This window comes from Plecotus auritus, assembly GCF_963455305.1.
Source record: "Plecotus auritus genome assembly, chromosome: 1".
Classification (NCBI taxonomy): Eukaryota; Metazoa; Chordata; class Mammalia; order Chiroptera; family Vespertilionidae; genus Plecotus; species Plecotus auritus.
Window position 1 is genome coordinate 62,426,607 of NC_137770.1, and position 27,995 is coordinate 62,454,601.

The 27,995-nt window shown below is 41.3% G+C and overlaps 1 protein-coding gene and 1 pseudogene across 2 annotated transcripts in view; one reads left to right on the plus strand and one right to left on the minus strand.

Moving 5' to 3' along the window:
- Positions 1-27,995, minus strand: part of TMOD3 (tropomodulin 3) — an 82,403-nt gene that overhangs the window by 24,598 nt on the left and 29,810 nt on the right. Inside the window, exons 2-3 of the mRNA XM_080654441.1 lie at positions 17,444-17,636; positions 15,827-15,983 (exon numbers count right to left, since the gene is read on the minus strand). Of these exons, the coding sequence (XP_080510567.1) occupies positions 15,827-15,983; positions 17,444-17,569 (283 nt within the window). The 5' untranslated portion in view covers positions 17,570-17,636. The remainder of the gene's footprint in view (positions 1-15,826; positions 15,984-17,443; positions 17,637-27,995) is intronic.
- LOC308234539 (E3 ubiquitin-protein ligase SIAH1-like) lies at positions 23,257-24,145 on the plus strand (annotated as a pseudogene). Its single transcript has one exon. The product of its transcript is annotated as an E3 ubiquitin-protein ligase SIAH1-like (transcript).

The following is a 27,995-nucleotide window of genomic DNA, read 5'->3' on the forward strand; positions in this document are numbered from 1 at the left end:
ACTTACAGATACATACCCAAAAGAAGTAAAAACATGTGCCTACACAATAACTTGTAACAAATGTTCATAGCAGCATTATGTATAATAGTTAAAAGTGTAAAGAATCTAAATGCCCATCACTGATGAAAAGATAAATAGATCCATACAATAAAATATGATTCATCAATAAAACGGTATGAAGCATTGATACATGCTATAACATGTATCCAAAACATACTAAGTGAAAGAAGCCACTCATAAATACATATTGTATGACTCCATTTATATGAAATGTCCAGAGTAGGCAAATTTAAAGAGACAAAAAGTAGATTACTGATTTCCTAGAGCTAGAGATTAAAGTGAGAAATAGAGATTAACTGCTAATGAGTACAGGGTTTCTTTTGGAGATGACAAAAATGTTCTAAATTTAAGACTGTGGTGATAGTTGCACAACTCTAATAATGTACTAAACACCAATGAATGTATTAAACAACACTGTACAGGTTAAATGGATAAATACTATGATGTGGATTGCATTTTAATTAAAAAACAAAAAAACAAAAAAACCACACACACCAAGGGGCCAATGTATTAAATATGGTTTTTTTGGTCTTCCTAAGTAAATTTATGTTTGCCTTTTAAAATGCAAAAGAAAAAAAAGATAATTTTTGAGACACATTCAGCCAGACAGTGTGTTTATGTTTTTCTAAAAAAATCAGCTGTTTCCTGTGAAATACATAACTAGCAAACTGCTGGATCAATTCCATATAAGAAAATGCCTTTCTAAACATGTGTGTTAATTTAAATTAGTCTTATATCAATTAGATTTAAGTTAAAAATCTTAATTACTATGAAATGCTAATAAATAGATCTCCTTTCTAATGGTTAATTTGATTGGTGCCCTCAATGTCTTACAAGATGAGTGAAATGTTAGGCTTTTGAGATGCAGAGGTATTACATAGGGTGTGCCTGTGCTTTTGCATAGGGTAGAAAAATGTGCAAATTTGATATTGTTTTTATCCAAAACCATCTATTAACACTTATTAGTATTCCATTTTGCTTCTGATATGTTTTTTTCAAATTATGGGTTATTCTTTACAGAAATCTCAACCTCATTCTGATAAAACGATTTAACATATATAAAGGAACTAGGTACATAGTAAACAGACACGTTAATTCTTCTTTTTTTTTGTAATCCTCATCTGAGGATATTTTTTCCCATTGATTTTAGATAGAGTGGAAGGAAGAGAGGGACTGATGGAGGGAGGGGGAGAGAGAGAGAGAGAAACATCAATGTGAGAGAGACACAATGATCGGTTGCCTCCTGCATGCACCCCAACTGGGGGCAGGAGATTGAACCTGAGACCCTTGGTGTGCAAGCTAATGCTCTAAACACTTAGCAACACAGGCCAGGGCTATATGAGTGGTTTTTAAACGCAGAGAGTGAGGGTTGGCTAGGCATGGATATTCTTAAAAAAGTTTTCTACATAGTTCTGATTCTTACCTACTCAAGTTAATAAGTACTTATTTGTATAATAGCTCTGAAAATAGGGTGAGTTATCCTGTATTGATTTAATTTTACTTTTCCTCTCCTTGAAATATGGTCAAAAGCCCTGACTTATAATTATTATATTTGTATTTATTTGACAATAATATAATATCTGAGAAAATAGTTATTCACATTTATTCTTCAGCAGATAGCATTCTATATAAATGACTTTAATTTCCTTATTTAAGATTGCAAAGTCTTGGATTTTTTAAACTGAAGTTCCGGTTCTTTACATAGCAGCAAAGTATGAAAATAAACAATGAGTAGATCAGAAAAAAATCTCTCAGACAAGTATGAAATGGCATATCCTGCACCCCCCCCCCCCCCGCTGAAACAAAACAAACAAAAACAGGGCTATGACTCTTGGTTGCTAAAAATGTTAAAATAGTTCAGTAATGTTTCTGCAATTATAAAATGGCAGCTAAGGAAACTGAAGAAACCAAGATAAGAATTCATATTATAGTAATTTCAATGCCTGGCATTTATCCAAAACCATGTTTGTAACAAGAGGGGGGGGAAGGGAATATCTTGCCAAGATCCTAATCATTGTTCCAAAATCAGTAACAGGGATTATAAACCATGTTAATTTTATTGCCAGGACCTTTCTTCACTAGTTCTCATCCTTCTTTTTCTGAGAGTATACACCTTTTTTTACATATTCTCCCATCCTTGCTGAGCATATAAAAAGTAATATAACCAAAAACAGAGATGATTATTTCATTCTTACAGAGGTGAAAGGCTCTAATTTTATAGTTTGTATGTTTATAAACTACCTTGTTCCAGAAAAGATTTAAGGCAACTATGCCACTATAATCTCCAGAAGGGACTTTGGGGTATACCTTTAGACAGGAAGCACACAAACCTCAAGTCAACCCAACTAAAGGGTCAGGAGGCAGATTCTGGAAATGCATTTTTTGACCCAACGACATACATGAAACCTGCTCAATATTGTAATATGCGCATCAACAAATATTTAACAATGTTTAGAGTGTTTCTAGATGATGAGCTAGAAAAACACCATAAGGAAAATAAAATAAAAGGTCCTTTCCTTTGGGGAGCTTATATTCTAGTTGGGGAAACAGGCTATCTATAGTATATGATTCTGGAGGCTTCTACTCCTGGCCAAGATGGAGCATTAGGAACAGGATTTACCCACATGACTAAAATAACCCGGAAATGAACAAAATATATGAATGTGATCAGGACACACTGATCATCAGGCAACAAAGGACAGTGATTCCTAATAGATAAGAAATAAAGTGAGCCCTATAATAGCCCAGTTTACTGCCTGGAGAGGCCAGGCTGCAGCGCAGGGACCAGGAACCCAGGCAGAATTTGGAGAACTCTCTGAACTGAGGGTGCAGAAAGATCAGGCAGCTAGCATCTGCAGGACAGACTACCAGAGAGGGGAGAGTTACAGAGAGTGAGCCAGATCTGCAGAGGGCCACCTCTTAGTATTCAGCAGAGTACTGATCAGCACATGTATGTTATGAAACTACCTTGGGCCAAGGAAAAAACATCTGAAAATATTAGAGATAATAATGCCTGGGCTCATGCAGGGCTGGGAATAGAACCTGTTCCCACCAGTCATGCGGAAAACCTCATAATTCACAGGGCACTGGGTAGAGACCTCAGAAGGGTCTTGCTTCAGCAGCAGAGAAATAATTAGCCCTACAATGAACACTTCTCCAATTCCCCACCTACTGAACCTTAAAAGCAAGACCCTCAAATTGTTCCCACAATGAAGCTCAAGAACATTTATAGAAAAACCCAAATATCCAGTATCCAACAAGTTAAAATTCATAACGTTTGGCATCTGATAAAATATATCAACATACAAAGAAGCAAGATAATTCAATCCATAAGAAAACAAATCAATCTATCAAAACTGACTTAGTCCTGTCTTGAAGTAGTGCCTTCCTCTCGCTGGTCTTTGCGAGCATCCTGCAAGAACCCTGCCAGAGCCCTAGCCGGTTTGGCTCAGTGGATAGAGCGTCAGCCTGCGGACTGAAGGGTCCCAGGTTCATTCCGGTCAAGGGCACATGCCTGGGTTGCAGGCTTGATCCCCAGTAGAGGGTGTGCAGGAGGCAGCTGATCAATGATTCTGTCTCAACATTGAAGTATCTCTCTCTCTCCCTTCCTCTCTGAAATCAATAAAAAAAAAAAAAGAAAAAAAAGAAAAGAAAAAGAAGCCCCACCAGAGTGAGTACTAAACTGAACCCAGGACCTTCCCTGGGCATCATCTTGATGACCCACCCTCAGAGCACGAGAAAACTCTTCTCTCCTTCTGACATTAAAACCAAAGGTGTTGGTTTTGATTAGTTATTTCATTTACAACCTTTATTCTAATCAAGAAATACTTATTTATTAATTTTGTTTAGCACAACATTTTGGAATGATGTAAAAATCAAAACACTGCATATCCCTCTCCTCCCTCTAAAAGCAGGGAAATATTTTTGTAACTTAAGTCTGTTGTTTCTTGAACTAATCAGAAAAGTTCCCTACTTCACATTTGTTTCCATGATGGGAAAAGAAAATGACACATTTCTGCAGCTGTATCCAGCTGCCCTGGGAAGAAATAAAAACTTGTCATGTATTTAAAAGAAAAACAAAACAAAAAAACTGACTCAACAATGACAGATGATAAAATTAGCCAGTAAGGGTATTAAAAGTTATAATTATATTTCATACGTTTAAAAAATTAAGGAGAGACATGGAAGATATTAAAAAAAAAAAAAGAGGAACAGGAACAAAGAACTGATGGGACAAATTAGAGAAGATATAACATGCTAACACTAATCAGAAGAAAGCAAGGTTGGTTAGCTATATTAATACCAGAGAATGTAGATTTCAGAGGAAAGAATATTACCAGGAATAGAGGTCATCCTATAAAATAAAAGGCTAATATGCAAATCGACCCAACAGTGGAACGACCAATCCCTATGACGTGCACTGACCACCAGGGGGCAGACGCTTAACGCAAGAGCTGCCCCCTGGTGGTCAGTGCGCTCCCACAGGGGGAGCGCTACTCAGCCAGAAGCCCTGAGCCGGGCTCACGTCTGGTGAGCACAGCGGCAGTGGTGGGAGCCTCTCCCACATCCATGGCAGTGCTAAACCATCAGTTGGACAACCTCCGAGGGCTCCTGGACTGCGAGAGAGCACAGGCCAGGCTGAGGGACCCCCCAAGTGCATGAATTTCGTGCACTAGGCCTCTAGTGTCATAATAACAAAATGAGCAATTCATCAAGAGGACATAACGATCCTAAATTAATAATTTAAAGAACCCCTAATAATAAAGCCTTACAGAATATGATTCTGGAACAATTAAAGGCCACATTCTATGACATGTAAATTATATACAGACATGTTGGAGGGAAAGGAATATCCAGAGTGAATAAGGTTACCCAGGGAAAGATTCCCATAAAATGAGGTCTTAACATGAGCGATGAACAATCCATCTGGCTAACTCCTTATCCCAAGAGTAATCAGTGGAATCATTCAAAAAATATAATGAATTGTCTGAAAAGGAAATGCCAGCATCTGCATGACTAATTTAAGCAGCCCATTTCAAATATCAGCTTCAGCACCTGGGGAGATAATTTAAAAAAAAAAGTTTTTATTTATTTTAGAGAGAGAGGAAGGAAGATGGAAACATCGATTGAGAGAGAAACATCATCGATTGGCTACATCTTGCATGCCCCCTACTGGGGATCGAGCCCACAAGCCGGGCATGTGCCCCAACCGGAAATTGAACCAGCAACCTCTTGCTTCATGTGCCAAAGATCAACCATTAAGCCACACTGGCAGTTTGGAAGGCCACTTTTTAGAAGCATATAAGGGACATTTAGAACTCATAAGATGTGAGTACAAAGTAAGAGCCAGTCTTTCTCTTGAATTTAGTGGAAAATAATTGTTCATCAGCAGTTACATAATCTTGTTGATTTAGAATGGTTATAACCACAAGCTTTCTGGTTTACTGAGGGATCAGGTCTGCCTTTCCTCCACAGAAATCATACACTCCGCAAGGTAAGGAAAGACTCTCTTAGATAAGTGATGACAGTAAGCTTTCTGAAAAGCTAAGGCAACTATAAGTAAATTAATTGAAAAGTACGGTATATGAGAACTCTTTAGTTGAAGACAATCCGGTTAAGTTCACCTTTAGTAAACAGGGTGGGGCAAATGAGCTCCTGGAGAAGGAAACCCAAGGGCATTCCTTTCTCAGGGAGGGGAAGGGAAAATACAAAAAGCATACATGGCTCTACCCACAGGCCAACAGGGAGAGAGCGTTTGTGCTCTGGGAGGAAGGGAGTAGCCCAATCTGGGTGAGTCAGAAGCTCGAAAGGAATTCGCTGGTGCACCTAAGTGTAGTGTACAAGGTGCAGCTTGGTCTGTCCATAAGCTTAGGGACACCCAGGAAAAGTCTTAGTCTAAGTAAGGGTGAAGTGTGATTTTAGAAATGGGCAGGAAGACTCCTGGCAAAGTAAAGCAAAACAAGAATCAGTAAGAAATAGTAAAGACTGGGGCAAATTATTTCTCCAAGTGTCAAAATCATCGCAAGGCTCTTATGCCTCATCTGTCTTGGAGACAGAATACTCAAGATATGTAAAAATATGACAGGAAATAATAATCAGCTATAGAGTCAGCACTCTGTGCATGTTCACCATTCTCAGGAATGAGAGAAGAGCTGGATGCATACTCTCCTTCACCCTTGTCTTGCTCAATGCTTCAGTTACATATTTTGCAAAATTTCAAGGAGAAAGAGGTGAAAGGCTTCCCAACATTTTAATATTATATCTTCAAGTAAAAGTAACGTATATTGGAGTTCTGGTACTGCTTTAATTTTCTCAACCCTTTGGTTTCTTTGAATACAGTAGACTTATAGAAAAGGTTACTTGATACCATTAATACCATTTCTACCATGAGCTTGTTAGATTTAGATGAACAGATGTATATTGTGGAATCTACTGTAAATAATGCACTTAAAAACAATCCTTAATACGTTTTTTGTCAGCTGTGCCTTACTAGTTACCTAATACTTTTTTTTTTTTCTAATAAAACTACACTGTTAAAAGCAGAACATTTATTGGTGTAGGACAAAATATCCCCCCAAATGCATTGAAGACAATGCCTGAACTTCACTTAATTAGCATCAATTCCTCCTTCTTAGATGTTGACATACACTTTTAATTCAGTAAAATATACAATTATGAATGAACAATCATTTCACAAATCACAAATGAAATTACTAATTTATCTATATATAACAACTCTGAAAGTGTGCTTGTTAGTGTATCAGGTCTTTTTAAAACATTTCGAGACGATCTATAAAGATAAAATTTGGTGTGAGTATACAGTTTTTGTTCGTGGTCAAAAGGAAAAATCCTGAAATATCTAATTTTCAGTTCCTTTTTATGTAATTTTAGCTCTAGAAAGAGGGTGCACCTTAAAGTGAAAGAGTAACAAATATAATTAATTGTCATTTAATTGGTCTCAGAATATGAGAAAGTAGCTGACTTGAATAATTGGGTAACTATTCCTCTTAGTGGTTCCCAATTTTTTGCTTTAAAACAACTGAGTATCATCTGATTGACCTTTAAAGTAACGTACAGGATCACTATGTGATTTTGGCATGTAACTTGGAAGAAGTTCAAGGAATTGAGTGACATCACTATAACATTTCCTGGCACAGAAAGTTAATACTGCCATCATAGAGCAGTCATCTTAGTATAAAAAATGATTAAGAGGCCAATGGCACATTTAACAAATTCTAACTAGTCTACTAGTAAGTACACCAAAAGAGTAAATGCTTTGCTTTTTTTTTTTTTTAATGAAGGTGATTTATTTTTTTAATATATATTTTCATTGATTTCAGAGATGGAAGGGAGAGATAGAAGCATCAATGATGAGAGAGAACCATGGATTGGCTGCCTACTGTACGCCCCTTACTGGGGATCGGGCCCACAATCCAGGCATGTGCTCTTGACCGAAATTGAACCTGGGGGACCTTTAGTCCCCATTACAATGCTCTATCTGCTGAGCCAAACCAGCTAGGGCGATGCTTTTGTTTCTTACGAGAGATAGATTTGCCAACAGTTTTACAAGGAACCTCTACATTTTGGGAAGGCATCCTCAAGCTGAAAGTCTATCTCCTATGAAATAAGCTATTTAATAAAAAACTTGGGACTTAATCTGTTCAGGGTAAAGGGTCATGGGAGAGGCATGTTTAAAAAAACAACCTTCTGGATTTTCAAAGTTGAGAAAATTCACATTTAGCTTGATTGGGAAGTATGCTAATAACATATAGGCAAATTATTCTGAGGATCTTCTGAATGTGATCAAGATTTTGGGAATGAGACCCAAAAAGCTAACTAACTTAAGGATGAGTGCCTAGGATGAGTTTGAGAAGATTAGAGCTGGCTTTTAGCTATATTTCAAAGGAGAGTTCTATAGCCAAAGTTCCCAATTGTTGATGAATTTGCCCTTCTTCAGGTCTATGGCACTGTAATATGGCTTTTAAGGCTTGACCCCACTGAGTCTAGGGTGGTAGCATTTGCTTGGATCTAATGAATTGCTGAAACTCAAAAACTTATCTTTCTGGTTCTGGATAACTCCTCAAAGAGAAAATGTAAATCTCTTGTTTGGTTATAACATCACCATATGATCTTTTACACTGATTACACTGCAAAGGATTTTATAGTGATTTCACTGTACCCTTTAACAAATTTGGTTCTCACAAAAACTTTATAAAGTAGGCAAGACAGGTCCTAAGAATGTATGATTTCACTGATATAAAGTTCAAACTAGGCAGTCATGTTAGAAGCTGTAATGGTTACTTTTGAAAAGAAGAAAGAGACTGGGATAAAGCATAAAGGAACCTTTTAGAGGTGCTGATAATGCCTTATGATTTCATGGGTATGTTCACTGTATAATTCATGGATCTGTATCCTTCTGATTTGTGCATATTTTGTAAACATGTAATACTTCAATAAAAAGTTCATTATATTTTTTCAATGCCATGGTCTTCATCACTGCATCATAGCTGCCCATAAATAATATTTAACAGACATACATAGCTAAAAGTGGCAGTAAAAATACTGAATGCATTATAAGAAAAAAAAACCTGATTGTGAATAAAAAATTACTTGCTTTTTAATTCAACTACTTCCATTTATTTCATACCAATCTAAAACCTAACGTGAGAAATAAGAAAAAAAATTTAAATATATAAAAGAAAACAAAAACTATCACCCTATAGTTAAGGATACAGCATTTTCCCCCCTTATTGTCACCCATATTCCTCATCTCTATAATTTCTCAACTCCGATATTTTCTTATATAATAAAAGCCTAATATGCAAATTGTCCCCTTGGGCAGTTGTTCGACTGCTTGCTATGATGTGCGCTGACCACCAGGGGGCAGCATGGAACATGGCAGGCATTGGCGACGCAGTGCTGGCAGCAGTGGAGGTGCTGCCAGCCCTGATGAGAGTGGGACCGCAGCAGGCTGGTGGAGCAGGTGAGCGGGAGGCACCAGGCCAAGGTGGGTGCAAGTGGGGGCCCGATTGCCCTTCCGATCGCCCCACAGACGGTGTGACCAGTGGCAGCGGTGGGGGCGGGGCCACTGCCAGCTCCCAGGCACTGAGGGAGCCAGGCGGGGGGCCCGCCTCCAATCGATTGCCCCGCAGGTGGGATGATGGAGCAGGTGAGGAAGCGGTGCCAGGCCAACACAGGGTGCCAGGCAGGGCTATGAGGCTGGGGCCTGATCTCCACAGGCCACCCCGAGGGGCCTTATCCATGCATGAATTCGTATACCGGGCCGCTAGTTTTCCATAATTCTCTACCTTCTTTCCTACCTCCTCTAATCCTCCAAGATCTTTTCCTAGGTAACTGGTGATTATGAAACAAAAGCATACTGGGAAACTTCCTGGGTCAGCTTAGGACCAATTCAGCTCTTTCATCTCTCTTATTTTCTCTTCTTATCCTCCAATTCCATATTCTTTTCCTGCCATCTCGTTTTCTCACATCTCTCCCTCTGTTTCTGCCTCTATTCTTCTTCCTAATTTTACTCCCCAAGTCTATCTGAAGCACACATAATAGCAAAAGGTGCCCCGGCTGGCTTGGCTCAGTGGATAGAGCGTCAGCCTGTGGACTGGAGGGTCCCGGGTTCGATTCCGGCCAAGGGCACATGCCTGGGTTGCGGGCACAATCCCCAGTGGGGGGCATGCAAGAGGCAGCCTATCAATGATTCTCTCTCATCATTGATGTTTCTATCTCTCTCTCTCTCTCTCCTTCTCTAAAATCAAAAAAGAAATATATTAAAAAAATAGTAAAAGGTAACCAACGAATATTTATTCTCATTAAATTATGTTCTATATAAAAAGACTTGAAGCTATAGTGTTATAGGGATGGCTGTACAGATGAAAATAGAGTCAGCTGTGTTTTTATGACAAATACAAAGGAACTGATGTTTTTGCATAGTTTCTCCACACTTGAAACTATGCATGATTTTCAAATCTTTTTCTGGCCCAAACACCTGAGGAACCCGACATTAGCACCTCTAACAGATGGTTAGTTTTATGTGCTAATAAAGCTGGGAACAGTGCCCAGATATATGGTCACATATTGTTTGTTTCTATGATGATGAGCTAACATTTAAATCAGTGAACTTTGAGTAAAGACATAATGGTGGGCCTCATCCAATTGCTAAAGGTCTTACCAAAGACTCATCTCCTCTGAGCAAGAAGGAATTCTGCCAGCAGACAGTCTTTGGACTCAAATTACTACTACTCTTCCCTGGGTCTCCAGTCTACTGGCCTATCCTACAGATTTTAGACTTACTAAGCCTCCACATCACGTGAGCCAATTTCTTAAAATAACTCTCTCTACACACACACACCCACATACACCCTGTTTTGTTCTCTAGAGAACATGACTAATACAAGTAGCTATGGCAGTGATTTTCAACTAGAAATGGTGGTGGGGGCAAGGTGCAGTCTACAGAAAAAACACAGGGGTTAGGGATGATAGATAATTTTATTTTTTGTTAATTCTCACCCATTGATTTTTAGAGAGTGGAATGGGTGGGGGGGGAGAGAGAGAGAGAGAGAGAGAGAGAGAGAGAGAGAGAGAGAGAGAGGGAGAGAGGGAGAGGGAGAGAGAGAAACAAAGAAAGGGGGGGGAGATGTGAGAGAGACACAAAGGGTCACAGAGACATATACTGGTTGCCTCCTGCATGTGCCCAGACCAGGCTGGGAATCGAGCCTGCAACTGAGACAAATGCCCTTGACTGGAATCAAACCCAGGACCCTTCAGTCCGCAGGCCGATGCTCTATTCACGAGCCAAACCGGCTAGGGCAGGGGTGGGCAAACTTTTGACTCGAGGGCCACAATGGGTTCTTAAACTGGACCGGAGGGCCGGAACAAAAGCATGGATGGAGTGTTGGTGTGAACTAATATAAATTCAAAGTAAAGGAACGGAGGGGAGAGCAAGAGAACCCTCCGCTCTTTCGGCTCCGCGGGCCAGATAGAACAGCCGAACGGGCTGGTTATGGCCTGCGGGCCGTAGTTTGCCCACGGCTGGGCTAGGGTGATAGATAATTTTAAAAAGTCCTGATGCAGACCTTATGGAATATCTACTCAAAAGTCATTTACTAGTCTTCTTCTATTACAGAGGCTGGAATACTAAAACAAAATTTTTGGCTTCCCTTATATGTAAGAGAGCTGTGGCCAAATTCTTGAGAAAGGCATCCTTTGCAAATGAAGAGCTAATGCATCACTAGGAAGCACTATGCTCTAACTATTATTCCGGCCCAGACCTCTAAGGATTCAGATGTACAAACAGTGCCTGAAGGAGCTGAACCTCAGCTCTAGGGCTGCTCCCCGCATTCCCCAGTGTTCATGTGCAGTATCTTATACAAGAGTGCAAGTAGAATCTGGCTGCTTGGGCCAGCCTGTACTGAAAGCAGAAAAACTTAACCTATGTTATCATATTGTTACTTTTAAAAACATAGCTGAACTCAGGCTCCACTGAGACTACCTAAAGCTGAAATCTGCAGTAGGAAGGACTTCGACTAGAAAATTTTCCTGAAAACAATGATTACAAAATATTGACAATTATAACTCTGAACTACTAAGGAAGGCTATTGAATATCCTTTAAAAAGCGTCTTTTGAAAATATGGCCAGAATTATTTTATGGCATTCCACTATAAAGACAAGAGTTAGATGAGAGCAGAACTTTGACATCATTTCCATTCTATAATACACTTTGATTTAAAAGTTTTACCTCAGTATACTTTCTATATTGATTACAGGAGAGCTAAAGAGTGCTATATAAAAATCACTATATGATAAACCTCACTGAGAAACCAAGATGGCAGCATAGGTAAACACCTGAACTGCTGCCTCACACAACAATTTCAAAACTACAACTAAAAGACAAAACGGACATCATCCATAACCACAGGAAGGCTGGCTGAGTGGAAATTCTACAACTAGAAGGAAAGAGAAAAGCACACTGAGACTCACAGGAGCTGCGGAAGGCAGAGGTACGGAGGCGCGTGTGCGGAGAGGGCTGGCAACTGAGTACATGGCTGTCTTTTAAAGCGGGAGGGAGACAAAAGCTCCCGACTGCTCTGAACTCCAGTTTTGGGCGAGACTCTGGGGACCCAGACTCATACGGGGAAAAACTGGACTGTCTGTCAGTGGTCGAAACTCGAGGGAGGCTTTCTCTCAGAGGTGCTTGCAGCGATTACCATGGGACACTGAGACCCAGGGGCCTCTTAGGGCAGGGCTGATGGGAAGCCATAGCTGTTTGCTCTGCCCTGAGATCCCACCCCAGGAAGCCATTGCTGCTTGCTCCGCCCCCATACTCCGCCCCATCCAAGCTGAGTGCAAAGGCTTTTGCATATGAATGCCCTCGTCCTTTGAATTCTAAATTTACCTAACAGACTGCAGCTGAGTCAGTGAGACCCAGAACATCCAAAAGAAGGCCCAAGGCCCCACAGCAGCTTGCATTGCTTCACAGCTGGGCCTCATCTGAGCATCTCCAAAACCCAAACAAAGAAGAGGAATCTGCAGATAGCTCCTTCTGGGTGGCCTCAGGCAGAGGCTAAATTGGAGATACAACAGCCAGTGTACCCAGGGGTCAGAGTGGGACCATCCAGAATACAACTCCTCAGATCCATAAGGGACACATTCAGGGGGCAGACTCAGTGAGCTCCAAAGCCCCACTGAAGCAAATCTTGTCTCATAAGGGTATCTCCAGCACAGAAGTTCTCCCATCATAGACACAGCTGATCCTCACAGTCAATTGGCCTGAAGGCCAATTCCTCCCAGTGATACCAACAAAAATCAAGGCTTAACTACAACAAGACTGTGCACACAGTCCACAAAGGGGTGCACCAAGAGTGTCCACCTCAGGTAACTGGGGAGGATGAGCCACTGGGCCATATAGGACACCTAGTACACAAAGCCACTCTATCAACTCAGGGAAGCAGCCAAAATACGAAGACAAAAAAACAGGTCACAAATGAAAGAAATGGAGGAAAGCAAATGACTGGATATAAAGTTCAAAACCACGGTTATAAGGTTTTTCAAGAATTTTCTAGAAAAGGCCGATAAATTTAGTGAGACCCTCGAGGATATGAAAAAGGACCAACTAGAAATTAAGCATACACTGACTGAAATAAAGAATAATATACAGAGGAGAAACCAAGATGGCGGCATAGGTAAACACCTAAACTGCTGCCTCGCACAACAATTTCAAAACTACAACTAAAAGACAGAACGGACACCATCCAGAACCACAGGAAAGCTGGCTGAGTGAAAATTCTACAACTAGAAGGAAAGAGAAAAGCTCACAGAGAATTGGAGGTATGGCAAAGGGGCTTTGTGCGTGCAGAGAGGAAGGGCGGCTGAGAGCCTGGCTGACTTTCTCTGGCGGAAGGGGGAAGGAAGCCTCCGACCGCACTGAACCCCAGTTCTGACTGCACTGAACCCCAGTTCCAGGCGAACCCCTGGGGACCCACGCTCTTACGGGGGGAGTCTGGACTCTCGGGCGGAGACTCGAGCTGGGAAAGGCAGAAGTCTGAAGGCGCGCGCGGGCCAGTGCGCACAAAAGCTGCGGAGGTTGCCACAGGCTTTCCCTAGTGGAAGGGAGTCAGAGGATTCTGACTGCACTGAGCCCCAGTTCTGACTGCAGTGAACCCCAGTTCCAGGCGAGCCCCTGGGGACCCACGCTCTTGTGGGGGGAGTCTGTACTCTCGGGCGGAGACTCGGGAGCCGGGGAAGGCGGAGGACTGAAAGTGCGCACGCGCGCGCGCGCCAGTGCACACAAAGGCTGCGGAAGTTGCCACAGGCTTTCCCTAGTGGAAGGGAGTCAGAGGATTCTGACTGCACTGAGCCCCAGTTCTGACTGCAGTGAACCCCAGTTCCAGGAGAGCCCCTGGGGACCCACGCTCTTGTCGGGGGAGTCTGGACTCTCAGGCGGAGACTCGAGCTGGGGAAGGCGGAGGACTGAAAGCGCACATGCGCGCAAGGGCAAGGCTGACAGGAAGCCAAGACTGAGACTCCACCCCATCCAAGCTGAGCACAGAGGCTATTGCAATTTGGCAAGTCTAATCCTATAAGGCTGTCTCCAGCACCGAACTTCTCCCAGCATAGACACAGCTGATCCTTACAGCCAACTGGCCCGGAGGTCAATTCTTCCCAGTGATACCAACAACAATAAAGACTTAATTACAACAAGGCTGTACACACAGTCCACAAAGGGGTGCACCAAGAGTGTCCACCTCAGGTTAACTGGGGAAGCAGACCCACTGGGCCATATTGGAAACCTAGCACAAATATCTACCTTACCAACTCAGGGAAGCAGTGAAAATGCGGCGTCAAAGAATCAGATCACAAACGAAAGAAATGGAGGAAAACAAACGACTGGATATAGAATTCAAAAACACCATTATAAGACTTTTTAAGAATATCCTAGAAAAGGCCGATAAATATAACGAGACCCTCGAAGATATGAAAAAGGATCAACTAGAAATTAAACATACACTGACTGAAATAAAAAATATAATACAGAGACCCAAAAACAGAATAGAGGAACACAAGAATCAAGTCAAAGAATTGAAATACAAAGAAGCAAAAAACACTCAACCGAAAAAGCAAAAAGCAAAAAAAAAAAAATCCAAAAAGTTGAAGATAGTGTAAGAAGACTCTGGGACAACTTCAAGCGTACCAACATCAGAATTATGGGGGTGCCAGAAGAAGAGAGAGAGCAAGATACTAAAAACCTATTTGAAGAAATAATGACCGAAAACTTCCCACACCTGGTGAAAGAAATAGACTTACAAGTCCAGGAAGCCCACAGAACCCCAAACAAAAGGAATCCAAAGAGGACCACACCAAGACACATCATAATTAAAATGCCAAGAGCAAAAGACAAAGAGAGAATCTTAAAAGCAGCAAGAGAAAAACAGTTAGTTACCTACAAGGGAGCACCCATATGACTGTCAGCTGATTTCTCAACAGAAATTATGCAGGCCAGACGGGAGTGGCAAGAAATATTCAGTGATGAATAGCAAGAACCTACAACCAAGATTACTCTACCCAGCAAAGCTATCATTCAGAACTGAAGGACAGATAAAGAGCTTCACAGATAAGAAAAAGCTAAAGGAGTTCATCACCACCAAACCAGTATTATATGAAATGCTGAAAGGTATTCTTTAAGAAGAGGAAGAAGAAGAAAAAGGTAAAGATAAAAATTATGAACAACAAATACATATCTATCAACAAGTGAATCTAAAAATAAAGTGAATAAAAAATCTGAGGAATAGAATAAACTGGTGAATATAATAGAATCAGGGGCATAGAAAGGGAGTGGACTGACAATTCTTGGGGGGAAAGGGGTGTGTGGGGTGCGGGAAGAGACTGGACAAAAAGCGTACACCTATGGATGAGGACAGTGGGGGGTGTAAGGGCAGAGGGTGGGGTGGGAACCGGGTAGAGGGGAACTATGGGGGAAAATGAGGAACAATTGTAATAATCTGAACAATAAAGATTTATTATTTAAAAAAATAATAATAAAACCTCACTAACAAACCATTAAGAAGGAACTTATTGGCCAAGTTGATAAAAAATGTAAATTAAATGCCCAAATTTTCTAACAACTTTTTAAGTCAACACTATCATATCTTTAAGGCTATCAATGATGTACCTCTAAAAATATCATTTTCTTCATACCTGTCTAGAAAAAGAAAAATCAAGTGCTATTAATGAATGATTTCAAAATTCTGTGTTTACCTTTTTTTTCTCCAGTGTAGGGCACATAGTCTTCCCGGTCCTTATGCTCCAAAGCTTCCTTCTCCAGATATGACAAGAGGTGTTCTCTATCAAAAGGCCCCGTGGCAGACTTTGAGGTCTGGTTCTTCTGTCGGAAACCTGCAGGCAGAAGGGCATTCTGCCAAAGAGAATGAATCAACCATTATGACCACCAAGAATGCCAATTTTCATATGCTTGCATAGATTACTCAGAGAAGAAACAATTCTAGATTAGAATATGATGTAGTCATTAAACACTTTATTACAGGATTTTAGGGTTGCAATGTAAAATGTTCCAAAGTTTTTTCTTAAATTAGGCAGTATTCACTTACATTACTATTAAAATAGGTACAAACATTTTCTTCAGCAAGTATTCTACTAGCAGGAAAATCCCTTTATTTATTTATTTATTTATTTATTTATTTATTTATTTATTTATTTATTTATTTTTTAATTGTTTGAAGTATTACAAATAGTAGTACATATGTCTCCTTTTTTTTTTTTTCCTTCCCCATTGACCTTCCCCCGGCCTCCCCTTCCCCCCAGTACATGCCTTTACCTGCCCCCTCCCCCCAGTGTTTTTTATCCATTGGTTATGCTTATATGCATGCGTACAAGTCCTTCGGTTGATCTCTTACAGCCCCCCCCCTGAAAATCCCTTTACTTTTAAAATGTCCTGGGAAAATAATAAAAAGGTTTTTAATGCTTACTAACAGCTTAGCATACATGTAAATACAGAAAATAAATCCATTACAAAAGAATGTTAAATGACTATATGCATCATAGTCCTTCACAGTGACTTTTATTTCATTGTAAAGACTTTCTCATTAAAAAAACAACACATGTATATCAAGCTCTAGCCGGGTTGCTCTGCTGGTTAGAGCATCCTTCTGACACCAAGGTTGCTGGGCCAGGGCACACATAAGAATCAATGAATGCATAAATAAGTGAAACAACAGTTGATGTTTCTCTCTCCCTCTCTCCTAAATCAATTAAAAAACAAAACAAAATAAGTATATTGCCCGGGTGGCGTGGCTCAGTGGTTGAGTGTTGACTTATGAATCAGGAGGTCATGGTTCGATTCCCAGTCAGTGCACATGCCCTGGTTGCAGGCTCAATCCCCAGTGTGGGGTGTGCAGGAGGCAGCCGATCAATGATTTTCTGTCATCATCACTGATGTTTCTCTCTCTCTCTCTCTCTCTCTCTCTCTCTTCATCTCTGAAATCAATAAAATATATATATATATATAAAATAGAATAGTCACGTCAGTAAAGATATGGAGGTAGAAGGGGAAAACTGGAGAAGAGACAAAACATTAATTTAAATAAAGAGGTGTCAGTGAAGACTTGGTTTGGGGTGGTGAACACAAAATACAATATACAGATGACGTATTACAGAATTGTACCCCTTAAACCTATAATTCTATTAACCAATGTCACCCCAATAAATTCAGTAAAAAAAATAAATTATACATATACATGGGGGGGAAAAAAGAGGTGCCAGTGAAAAGTCCTGAAAATGTTAACTGCTCAAAGGCAGCTACTTAGTTTCAAAGGATTTGAAAAATTATTTCATTTTTCTTCATTAGCTAGCACCTACCTCAGGATCAAGATCATCCAGCACGGTTTCCAGTTGTTTCAATTCTATTTCTGATAGATTCCCAAGGAGCTCATCTTCATCCAGGTCCTTGTACTTTTCTAAGTCCTTCCGGAATGGTAGTGCCATGGTCTGCAGTGTCACTTCGTTTTTGCTATTCAATGTAGTCAGAAGTGAGTTCTATTTTTTTTTTAAACTATGGAGAGAAGAGACAAAAACATTTAAAACGTCATCTCCACTTACTTAGATCGATTATTAGGTTAAACGAAATGTAATTTCCATGTCATATATTCTTTGACCATTATCACACACCACCCTTTTCTAAGGATCATTCAATGCCTTTACCTTTTGTCTTTTGTTAACAACAACAAAAATAATCTGGGAGAAAAAGAGGGGAAGGAGAGAATAAAATTCAAATCCATAAAAATGTCTACTTGACAGAATTTAGATTTTCTGATAACTAAGTTTTAGGGGGAAAAAGATTATATAATTTGTGCTAAAATACAAATTTTTCCATCAATGGCTTTCAAATGATTGCTACTTTGCTTAAGCACAGTATGTTTAAGGTACAGTTGTTTTATTGTAAATTACTTAGAAGAACATTATTTTCTGACTCAACATTAACATGGGGTGATACCAATGCACTCTCCTTGAAGGAATGGCGGCCTCTTGCCATTGGGAAAAAATTTTTTTTGAAAAGTGCATTAAAAAAAATTTAAAGGCGCTTTTAAAGGAAAAAATACTGCATTCTAAAACTTTCAGTAAAATACTCAAAACCATGCTGAGCTATGTCACCCACTAACTGGCAAGGCTGGTCAGGAGAGTCTGATTATAGAAAGGACCTTCAACATTTCCTTACTGTGTGGATCTCGCCCAAAAAGCTATAAGGAGACTCAATAAGCAGCATCTTTCCAGTTATCCACAGGACTGTTATATAGGAAAGGATACTTAAAGTAAAAAACTGAAGCAAAAATTAAGTATTTCTATGAATTTTAGCCATATATGTGGACCATTTGTCTCATAAAATGTTCCTAATGTGTGTGCCCTACCCAGTTTGGCTCAGAGGATAGAACATCGGCTTGGGAACTGAAGGGTCCTGGGTTCAATTCAGTTGCAGGCTCGATCCTACCTCAGTTGCAGGTTCGATCCCTGGCCCTGGTTAGGGCATGTGCAGGAAGCAACCAATTGATGTGTCTCTCTCATATCGATGTTTCTTTCTCTGTGTCTCTCCCCCTCCCTTCCACTCTCTCTAAAAATCAATAGAAAAAATATCCTCAGATGAGGATTAACAACAACAGCAACAAAAATGTTCTGTGTGGATAAAAAATAATCTTTAGACTTAATGATGTTAAAAATTTGCTTGGCTGCAAAATGCCCAGTATTTCAAAGTTTGGATATATTTCCTTTACTACCTTCCCCCCCTTGTTTTCCCAACTTAATATCATATTTTAACTAATATATTTTTCTCTTCAATTCAGTAACATTTTATGGATCCTTTTAGGTGTTTTCATCTCCCAAGAAGAAATGAAGGTTCACCACAGGGGTCTGTCAGTTAATGAAGTGACTAGTAACCACCTGGGTCCTGTAAAAAGCAAGTTAACATAATTGTGCTTATGCAGATGTTAAATTGCAGGCATTTTGTATAATTGCCCAAGACAGATCTGGCTTACACCTATTCTACTAACACCACAGAGATTTAGCAGTTAACCTAAACTTTTCTGTTAAAAAAATTATTGTTATCATTACTAAGTTTGGTAAACCTCTACTCTGTATTTCCAACTTTAAGATATCAAGCTTACCAAGTATCCTGAGAGTGTATTTTCTCAATTAAAAATAATACTGTCTGCAGAGAACAGTCAATGGAAAGTATCAGCACCACCAAATACAGTAACCATAAAATGCAATTTTAAAGAAGGTGGCATGCAATTTTAGGAGAAAAGATAAAAATTAGACCACACTGAAAAAATATTCCCTTCATAAACAGACATTTGAGACAAAGGTAAGAAATTGATAAAAGTTTAAAAATATGTACCAAGAGTAATTAATTACTTTATGCTATTTTTTAATGTTTGGAAAATCAATATAAAAATATTTTCAATATAGTTTAATATAATATACTGAAGTTTACACTACAGTCATGTGCCATCAACAATGGACTGAATATCCATAAGATTATCATGGGGCTAAAAAATTCCTATCACCTAATGTAGCCCTTTTAATGTATAACCCAACACATTACATGTTTTAGGTGATGCTGGTGTAAACAAACCTACACCTACTGTTCTGGCAATGGTATAAAAGCCTAGCACATATAATTACATACAGTGCATAATACTTGATAATGATAATAAAAGACTATGTTCCTGGTTTATGTACTTACTCTATTATTTTAAAGTGTATTCTTTCTACTTAAAAAAACACACAAAACCTTTGCTGTAAAATGCCTCACCCATCTTGTTTACTGCATCTCCTGATACCACAATTTTCTCTTGTGTTTGATTTAACCATGTTGTTTTGTATAGGCTTGTAGCCTAGAAGCAAGGCTAAGTCAGATAGCCTAGGTGTGGAGTAGGCTGTAACATCTAGGTTTGTGTAAGTGCATTCTGTGATGTTCACACAATGATGAAATTGCCCAATGATGTATTTCTCAGAACTTATCCCCACTGTTAAGCAGTACATAACTGTATATAATAGAGCTAATTTATTAGCCAATAAATATTTCAAAAAATACTTATTAATTATTTTGAGCATCTCTTTACTCTCAAAAGTATCCCAGCCTGGGCCATAAATTCAATGGTCATCCAACTAAGAAGGTACTGTAACAGACAATATGATAGGAATGAGATATTCAGAATAAAGGCAATATATATCACCCAGGTTTTATAGGTCGGAAACATGACATTCCTTAGAATGAGTAAAACAGTTTACTCCAACAGATTGCTCTTTATTCCAAGTACTAGAGGCCTGGTGCATAACAAACATTTGTGCACTGGGGGTGGGGTGGGGAGGCCCTTCAGCCCAGCCTGCACCCTCTCGCAGTCTGGGACCCCTCGGGGGATGTCCCACTGCTGGCTTAGGCCCAGCCGTGAGCCCAGCTTCTGGCTGAGCAGCGCTCCCCTTGTGGGAGCGCACTGACCACCAGGGGGCAGCTCCTGCATTGAGCGTCTTCCCCCTGGTGGTCAGTGCATGACATAGCAACCGGTTGTTCCACCGTTCGGTCAATTGGCATATTAGGGTTTTATTATATAGGCTAATCTGTCATACAAAGCATCTTTATATACTAGTAGGGGCCTAGTGCACGAATTTGTAAACCTTGAAAGGAACTGTGGGCCGCGAGGCTGTGACGGGCACAGGGGTGGGACTCGACCCATCCTCCGCGCCCCTACCTGGCCCCTTCGGTCATGGCCCCCAGTCCCGTCTACCAGCAGCCCCGCTCCCACTACCACCGCTCCCACACGCTGAGGGCGCCGGACCTGTTCGCACCCACTGACGGCACAGAGTGACTGGGGCCAGCACTAACAGTGGGTGCAAGTGGGGACTGCTGCCCTGATTGCCCCTCAAGAGTAGGGGGCGGTGGAGAAGCCCTCAGGGGCGAGTGGTGCCAGCTCCAGGTGCCAGCAGCGGGTGCGAACAGGGCCGGCACTGGGTGTGAGTGGCGGCTCCAGCGCCGGCAGCAGGTGCAAGAGGCAGATGCCAGCCCTGATTGCCCCGCAGGAGCAGGGGGAGGTGGAAAAGCTTTGAGGGGCGATCGGGGCTGGTGCCAGGCACTGGCAGCAGGTGCGAACGGCACGTGGGAGCAAATAATTTTCAGTAACCATCAGAGGCTTGCCCCGATGACAGTGACGGCGCCCCGCCTTGGTCTGACACCCCCGCTCACCTGCTCCACCATCCTGCCGTGGCTGATGCCCACCATGTTCCACGCGCGCCCCCTGGTGGCCAGTGCATGCATATATATATATATATATATATATATATATATATATATATTGCTTTAAAAATAATAAAATGAACGCCTATCTTCAGAGAGAGACCATTACTAGTATCCTCATGTTCCCCATGCCAGTGGCATCTCCCTCCTCAAAAGAAGTAGCCATTGTACTGAATTTTGAATTACTTATTCTCTGGCTTTCCTCTACATTTTACCTTAAATGTACATATCCTTAAGAGTTTCAGTTTTGCATTTTATATATACGCTCATACAGTATGCATCTTTTTGTGACTTGCATTTTTCATTTAAGATTGTTTTGAGTTGATACTTAAAGCTGTACTTCTTTCATTTTCATTTCTATATAGTATTCAATTGTATAAAAGAATATTTAAGTTTTTTGTAGTCTTCCCCCCTCTATTTTTCTGCTATAAACCATCTTGTTATCTATTTCCTGGTATACATGTGCAAGAGTTTCTCAAAGCTGTTCAAATCTAGGAATGAAATTACTGGAAAAGGGTATGCTCATACTCAACATTATTGGGTAATGTCAAACTATTTTCTTTTTTAAAAAAATATATTTCTATTGATTTCAGAGAAAAAGGGAGCAAGAGAGAGAGAGAAGCATCAACAATGAGAGAAAACCATTGGTCAGCTGCCTGCGCCAAACTGGGGATTGAGCCTGCAACCCAGGCATGTGCCCTTAACTGGGAATTGAGCCGTGATTTCCTGGTTCACAGGTAGATGCTCAACCACTGCGCTATACCAGCCGGGCTCAAACTATTTTCAAAGTGATTATACCAACTTATAGTTCTAGCAGATTCAGTACATGACAATTCATGTTGCTCATCCTTGCTAACTGTTGGTATTAACAGACTTTCTGTGTTTTGTTGTTGTTTTTGCCATTCTGGTGAATGTGATCTTGTATTTTGCTGTAGTTTTAATTTGCATTTTGTTGAATTATGATAAAGTTGAGCATTTTTTCATACGTTCGTTCATTCATTGGCCAATGGTGTTCCTCATTCTGTGAAGAATCTGTTGCCCATTCTTTAAATTGTGTTATTAAAAAAAATAAATGTTCTCCAAGAAAAACAACAAAAATTTAAAAAATAGATGTTCTTAATATATTCTGGATATTAATATTTTTCAGTTACATGTAAAAAAACCTTTTCCATTTTCTTTCAACTCTTACTTTGCTTTTATGACATTTTCTAGGAGAAAATGTTTTTAAGTGTTTTTATTTAATTTTTTAAGGAATTCGTTTTCCTCGCCACAGACATCAGTCTCTCCGGGGCTGTGGACTGGGTGATGATGCAGTCCTACTTTGGCTTGTTTTTTCCTTTACAAGGCAGTAGAAAGCTATTTCCTTCAGATTCACATAATGAAATGTGCCAAGAGGCAAGAAATTCCAAGTAATATACTAAAGTTTCCCAGAAGCTTCAATACAAAGCAACTAATGCTCAAAACTTAAGTCACTCAAAACTTATCAGTAGCATTCTTTCATCAGGTGTTCACATTCTCAGATTCTCCAACTGATAATACCTTCCCTTTCAGCTCTCCTCCTCTACTGAGGAATGTCTATGTACTAAAAATGTTCCAAGTGTTAGTAGAGAAGCTCAGAAACACCTCAGGAAGGGAAGCTCTGGGAACAGTGCTTTGCTTTGCTTTCTCTCCCTCTATCTTAGGGAGAACCTGTCCTGGCTTGCTTGTGCTTTGATATCTGTCTTACTGGAAAGAGAACACATTCTGAAATAATGAAGGGGTGCATCCAGTGTGCCAAAAAGTATTTTAAATCTACAGGAATTTTTTTAAATCCCCAAGCTACAATTCATAGAAAAGTAACAAATAACAGGCATGGGCCGCGCCTCCATGGCGGCCACCGCAGTGAGAAATGAGCCGTCAGACTGTGACAGCGTTACCTACTGGGACCTCCAAGTGCAGAGGTGCCCCGCCCTGACGGGCAACCACCGCATCCAACAATGACTTGGCCAGTCTTTTTGTGTGTTCTGTCTGCTTTGACTATGTGTTGCCACCCATTCTTCAGTGTCGGAGCGGCCACCTTGTCGGTAGCAACTGTCACCCAAAGCTCACGTGTTGTCCAACTTGCCGGGGCCCCTTGGGATCCATTCGCAACTTGGCGATGGAGGAAGTGGCCAATTCAGCACTGTTCCCTTGTAAATATGCCTCTTCCGGGTGTCAAATAACTCTGCCAATCACAGAAAAAGCAGACCACAAAGAGCTCTGTGAGTTTTGGCCTTACTCCTGCCTGTGCCCCAGTGCTTCCTGTAAGTGGCAAGGCTCTCTGGATGCTGTGATGCCCCATCTGATGCATCAGCACAAATCCATCACCACCCTGCAGGGAGAGGATATCGTTTTCCTCGCCACAGACATCAATCTCCCCGGGGCTGTGGACTGGGTGATGATGCAGTCCTACTTCGGCTTCCACTTCATGCTGGTCTTAGAGAAACAGGGTAAGTATGCCTGACGGGCACCAGCAGTGCTTTGCATTTATACAGCTGATAGGAACGCGCAAGCAAGTGGAAAATTTTGCTTATCGACTTGAGCTAAATGGTCATAGGCGGTGATTGACTTGGGAAGCTACTCCTCAATCTATTCATGAGGGAATTGCAACAGCCATTATGAATAGTGACTGTCTAGTCTTTGACAACAGCATTGCACAGCTTTCTGCAGAAAATGGCAATCAAACATTTTCTGGCCAGTGTTTAAAACCATTGCATTCCATTTCACGGAAAATAGGCCCCCTTTGCCTGCCACCCTGAAACTTTTGGTAGGTGGAGCTAGTTACATGAAGGTAAATAAAAGGAAAGGCTGTTAAATACAGGAAATGGTTGCATGTAGTAACACTAGTATATTTAAAGTAAGTCAACAGTAAACTACTGAAAAAATATATGTATATACACCCAAGATGGGCATCTTTTGTATTAAGAAAGGAAGCATTGTAAAATAATTCTGAATTTGTGTTTGTTGTAGATTGACTGTACGGTTGAAAAATACCGGGATTTTGTTTCTGCGTGCGAGTGAGTGTGTGTGCGTGTGTGTTTAGGGTTTTTTTCCCTTTAACTGACAAGCCATGTTGAGTGGTCTTGGGCCACTGCTTTTCCCCTTCAGTCAATACATAGTGCTGCTGTGTGTGTATATATTTTTTGTATTTGCTAATTTTTATTATTAGTTTTTCATAAAATAAATTGAACTTTTCTGTAATTCAGGCTTTTCCCATCCTTTTTTTTGTACCTTTTAAAGTTAGTGTTTTTTTGATCTGCAATTCTAACATACTCCCAAGTGGCCTCTGTTGGGAACTACACTTTAAGATCCACGGCTCTGGAAAGCTCACATCATGTAAATTCTGATAACTAGGTCTCACACTCTTGTGGCAGCCTATCTTGTCCTCTCACAGGCAGGAAAACTTTGTTAAATAGTCCCCGAAGTCTATATGGGCTGTTGCCCCAGAATGCTTTCCTTCTCACTCTGCCACTGCTTCACCTGACTTCAGTTAGTAAGGGCTATCCTCAGGAACATCGGAAACTCCTGGGATATTCTGGGCCAAAACCCTTCATTCCATTAACCAACCTCCTCCTTTATTTTCATCTCTATAGAGTACTCATTTTTCACACTAGACTTCTAGGACTGCCAATTTTCAGGTGGAGTCTCAGCAATCTCACTTCACTGAGACATTTAAAATTTTAGCTTTTATTTAAATAATTTTTGAAAATTAGATATCCTAGATCTTTTGGATCTCCACTTATTTTCTCCCACTTTCATATTTTTTTTAAAGAGAGCAAGGTCTTGACGTTGACTGTATTAAAAAAACAACTGGAATGACATGATTCAGACATATATCTCTCTCAATATATGAGTTGTTACCTCAGTTTCATCACTACTTCAACAGGGCAGGCTCAGAGTTCTCAGACTCTTCTCTGTTCTCTCTTTAATGAACATGTGTGATCATGTTGTTCTATCTAATCCTATCTAATAAAAGAGTAATATGCAGATTTACCATCATTCCAACACACAAGATGGCTGCCCCCATGTGGTCAAAGATGGATGCCCCAATGTGGACACAAGATGGCCACCACAAGATGGCCAGCAGGGGAGGGCAGTTGGGAAGGACCAGGTCTGCAAGGGAGGGCAGTTGGGGGTGATCAAGCCTGCAGGGGAGGGCAGTTAGGGGTGACCAGGCTGGCAGAGGAGGGAAGTTGGGGGTGATCAAGCCTGCAGGGAAGGGCAGTTAGGTTTGACCAGGCTGGGAGAGGAGGGAAGTTGGGGGCAATCAAGCCTGCAGAGGAGGGCAGTTAGGGGTGACCAGGCCGGCAGAGGAGGGAAGTTGGGGGTGACCGGGCCTGCAGGGAAGGGCAGGTAGGGGGGACCCAGGCCTGCAGGGGAGAGCAGTTGGGGGGGACCAGGCCTGCATGAGAGGGCAGTTAGGGGCAATCAGGCTGGCAGGGGAGCAGTTAGGCATCAATCAGGCTGGCAGGGGAGTGGTTTGGGGTGATCAGGCTGGCAGGCAGAAGCAGTTAGGGGCAATCAGGAAGGCAGGCAGGTGAGCAGTTGGGAGCCAGCAGTCCTGGATTGTGAGAGTGATGTCCGACTGCCTGTTTAGGCCCGATCCTATCTGGATCGGGCCTAAACAGGCAATCGGACATCCCTTGAGGGGTCCCAGATTGGAGAGGGTGCAGGCTGGGCTGAGCGACACACCCCCCATGCACGAATTTCGTGCACCAGGCCTCTAGTGTAGACTCGTATTATCTACAACAGGGGTAGGCAAACTATAGTGTCAGTGAGCCAAATTTTGCTTGCAACCTGTTTTTATAAATAGTGTCTTAATGGAACACAGTCACATTCATTCATTTATGTGTTGTTCATGGTTGCTCTTTTTGCTACAATGGCAAAGTTAAATAAATGCAACAGAGACCAGATGGTCTGCAAAACCTTAAATATTCACTATCTGGCCCTTTATAGAAAAAGTTTGTGAACCTCTGACCTACAAGATAAAATCCAAATTCCTCAGCATAAAATACGAAGTTCACAACCTAGTCCTAGCTAGTTTTCCAGTATTATTTCCAGCTGCTCCCCATCATGCAGCCTATACTCCAAACATGCCAAAAAATTTTAGGTTTCTATGCATTTGCTTCTTTTTGTTCCCCCTCTTAGAATGAAGGCATTCTTTTTCATCTACCTCTGTCCTCAATCAAACCCCTACACGTTCTTCAGGGCCTAGCTGAAGTGTTGACAAGGATATGGAGCAACTGAAACTCTCATAAATTATTGGTGGAGTGCAAATTGATTCAAACACTTTGGAAAACTATTTGGCAATATGTACTAAAACTAAACAACTTGTACCATAATGACACAGCAATTTTACTCCTAGTTATATACACAAGAGAAATGCTTGTTTATGTTAGTAAAATAAGATGTAAGAAATGTTCACTGAAACTTTATTCATAATATCCCAAACTGAAAATGACCCAAATGTCCATTACTAGGAAAATACACAAATGAATTGTGGAATATCAATGGAATACTACACAGTAATAAAGAGCAACTACTGACATGAGCAAAACCGTGAATGAATCTCACATGCATTATGTTGAAAGGAATCTATAGTAATAAAAGCCTAGGTGGCCCTTGTGCCCTCATGTCATCACAAGATGGCCGCCCCCACATCATCACAAGATGGCCAGCAAGTGAGGGCAGTTGTGGGCGATCAGGCCAGCAGGGGAGAGCAGTTGGAGGCGAACAGGCCAGCAAGGGAGGACAGTTGGGGGCGACCGGACCAGCAGGGGAGGGCAGTTGGGGGCAACCAGGCCTGCAGGGAAGGGCAGTTGGGGCAACCAGGCTAGCATAGGAGGGCAGTTGGGGGTGATCAGGCTGGCAGGGGAGGGCAGTTGGGGAGACCAGGCCGGCAGGAGAGGGCAGTTGGGAGCGATCAGGTCGGCAGGGGAGGGCAGTTGGGGTGACCAGGCTGGCAGGGGAGAGTAGTTGGGGGCAATCAGGCCGGCAGGCAGAAGCGGTTAGGGGCAATCAGGCAGGCAAGTGGTTAGGAGCCAGCAGTCCCAAATTGTGAGAGGGATGTCTGACTGCCGGTTTAGACCCTGTGGGATTGGGCCTAAACCAGCAGTCGGACAACCCCCAAGGGGTCCCAGATTGGAGAGGGTGCAGGCTGGGCTGAGGGACACCCCCCCCCCTGCCGAGTGCACGAATTTCTTGCACCAGGCCTCTAGTCTATAATAATAAAAGCATAATATGCTAATTAGACCAGACATCCTTCGGGATGAAGCCGGGGCTGCAGTCACGGTATGGAGGCAGCCGCCACGGCAGGAGGGATCCAGGCAGCCACTGCAGGTGCGAAGGCCTACTCTTGCACGAATTTCATGCATAGGGCCTCTAGTATTATATAAAAAGCTAGACAAAAAAGAATGCATACTATATGCTTTCATGTATATAAAACGCAAGAACAGGAAAAACTAACCCACGGGAATGGAAATAGCTACTAGGAGGTATTGATATAGGTGATGAAAATGTGCTATATCTTAAATTGGGTGATAGCTAAACACAAGTATATATATGTAAAATTTTCATTAACCTGTGCAGTTAAGATTTTCTCCTTATACT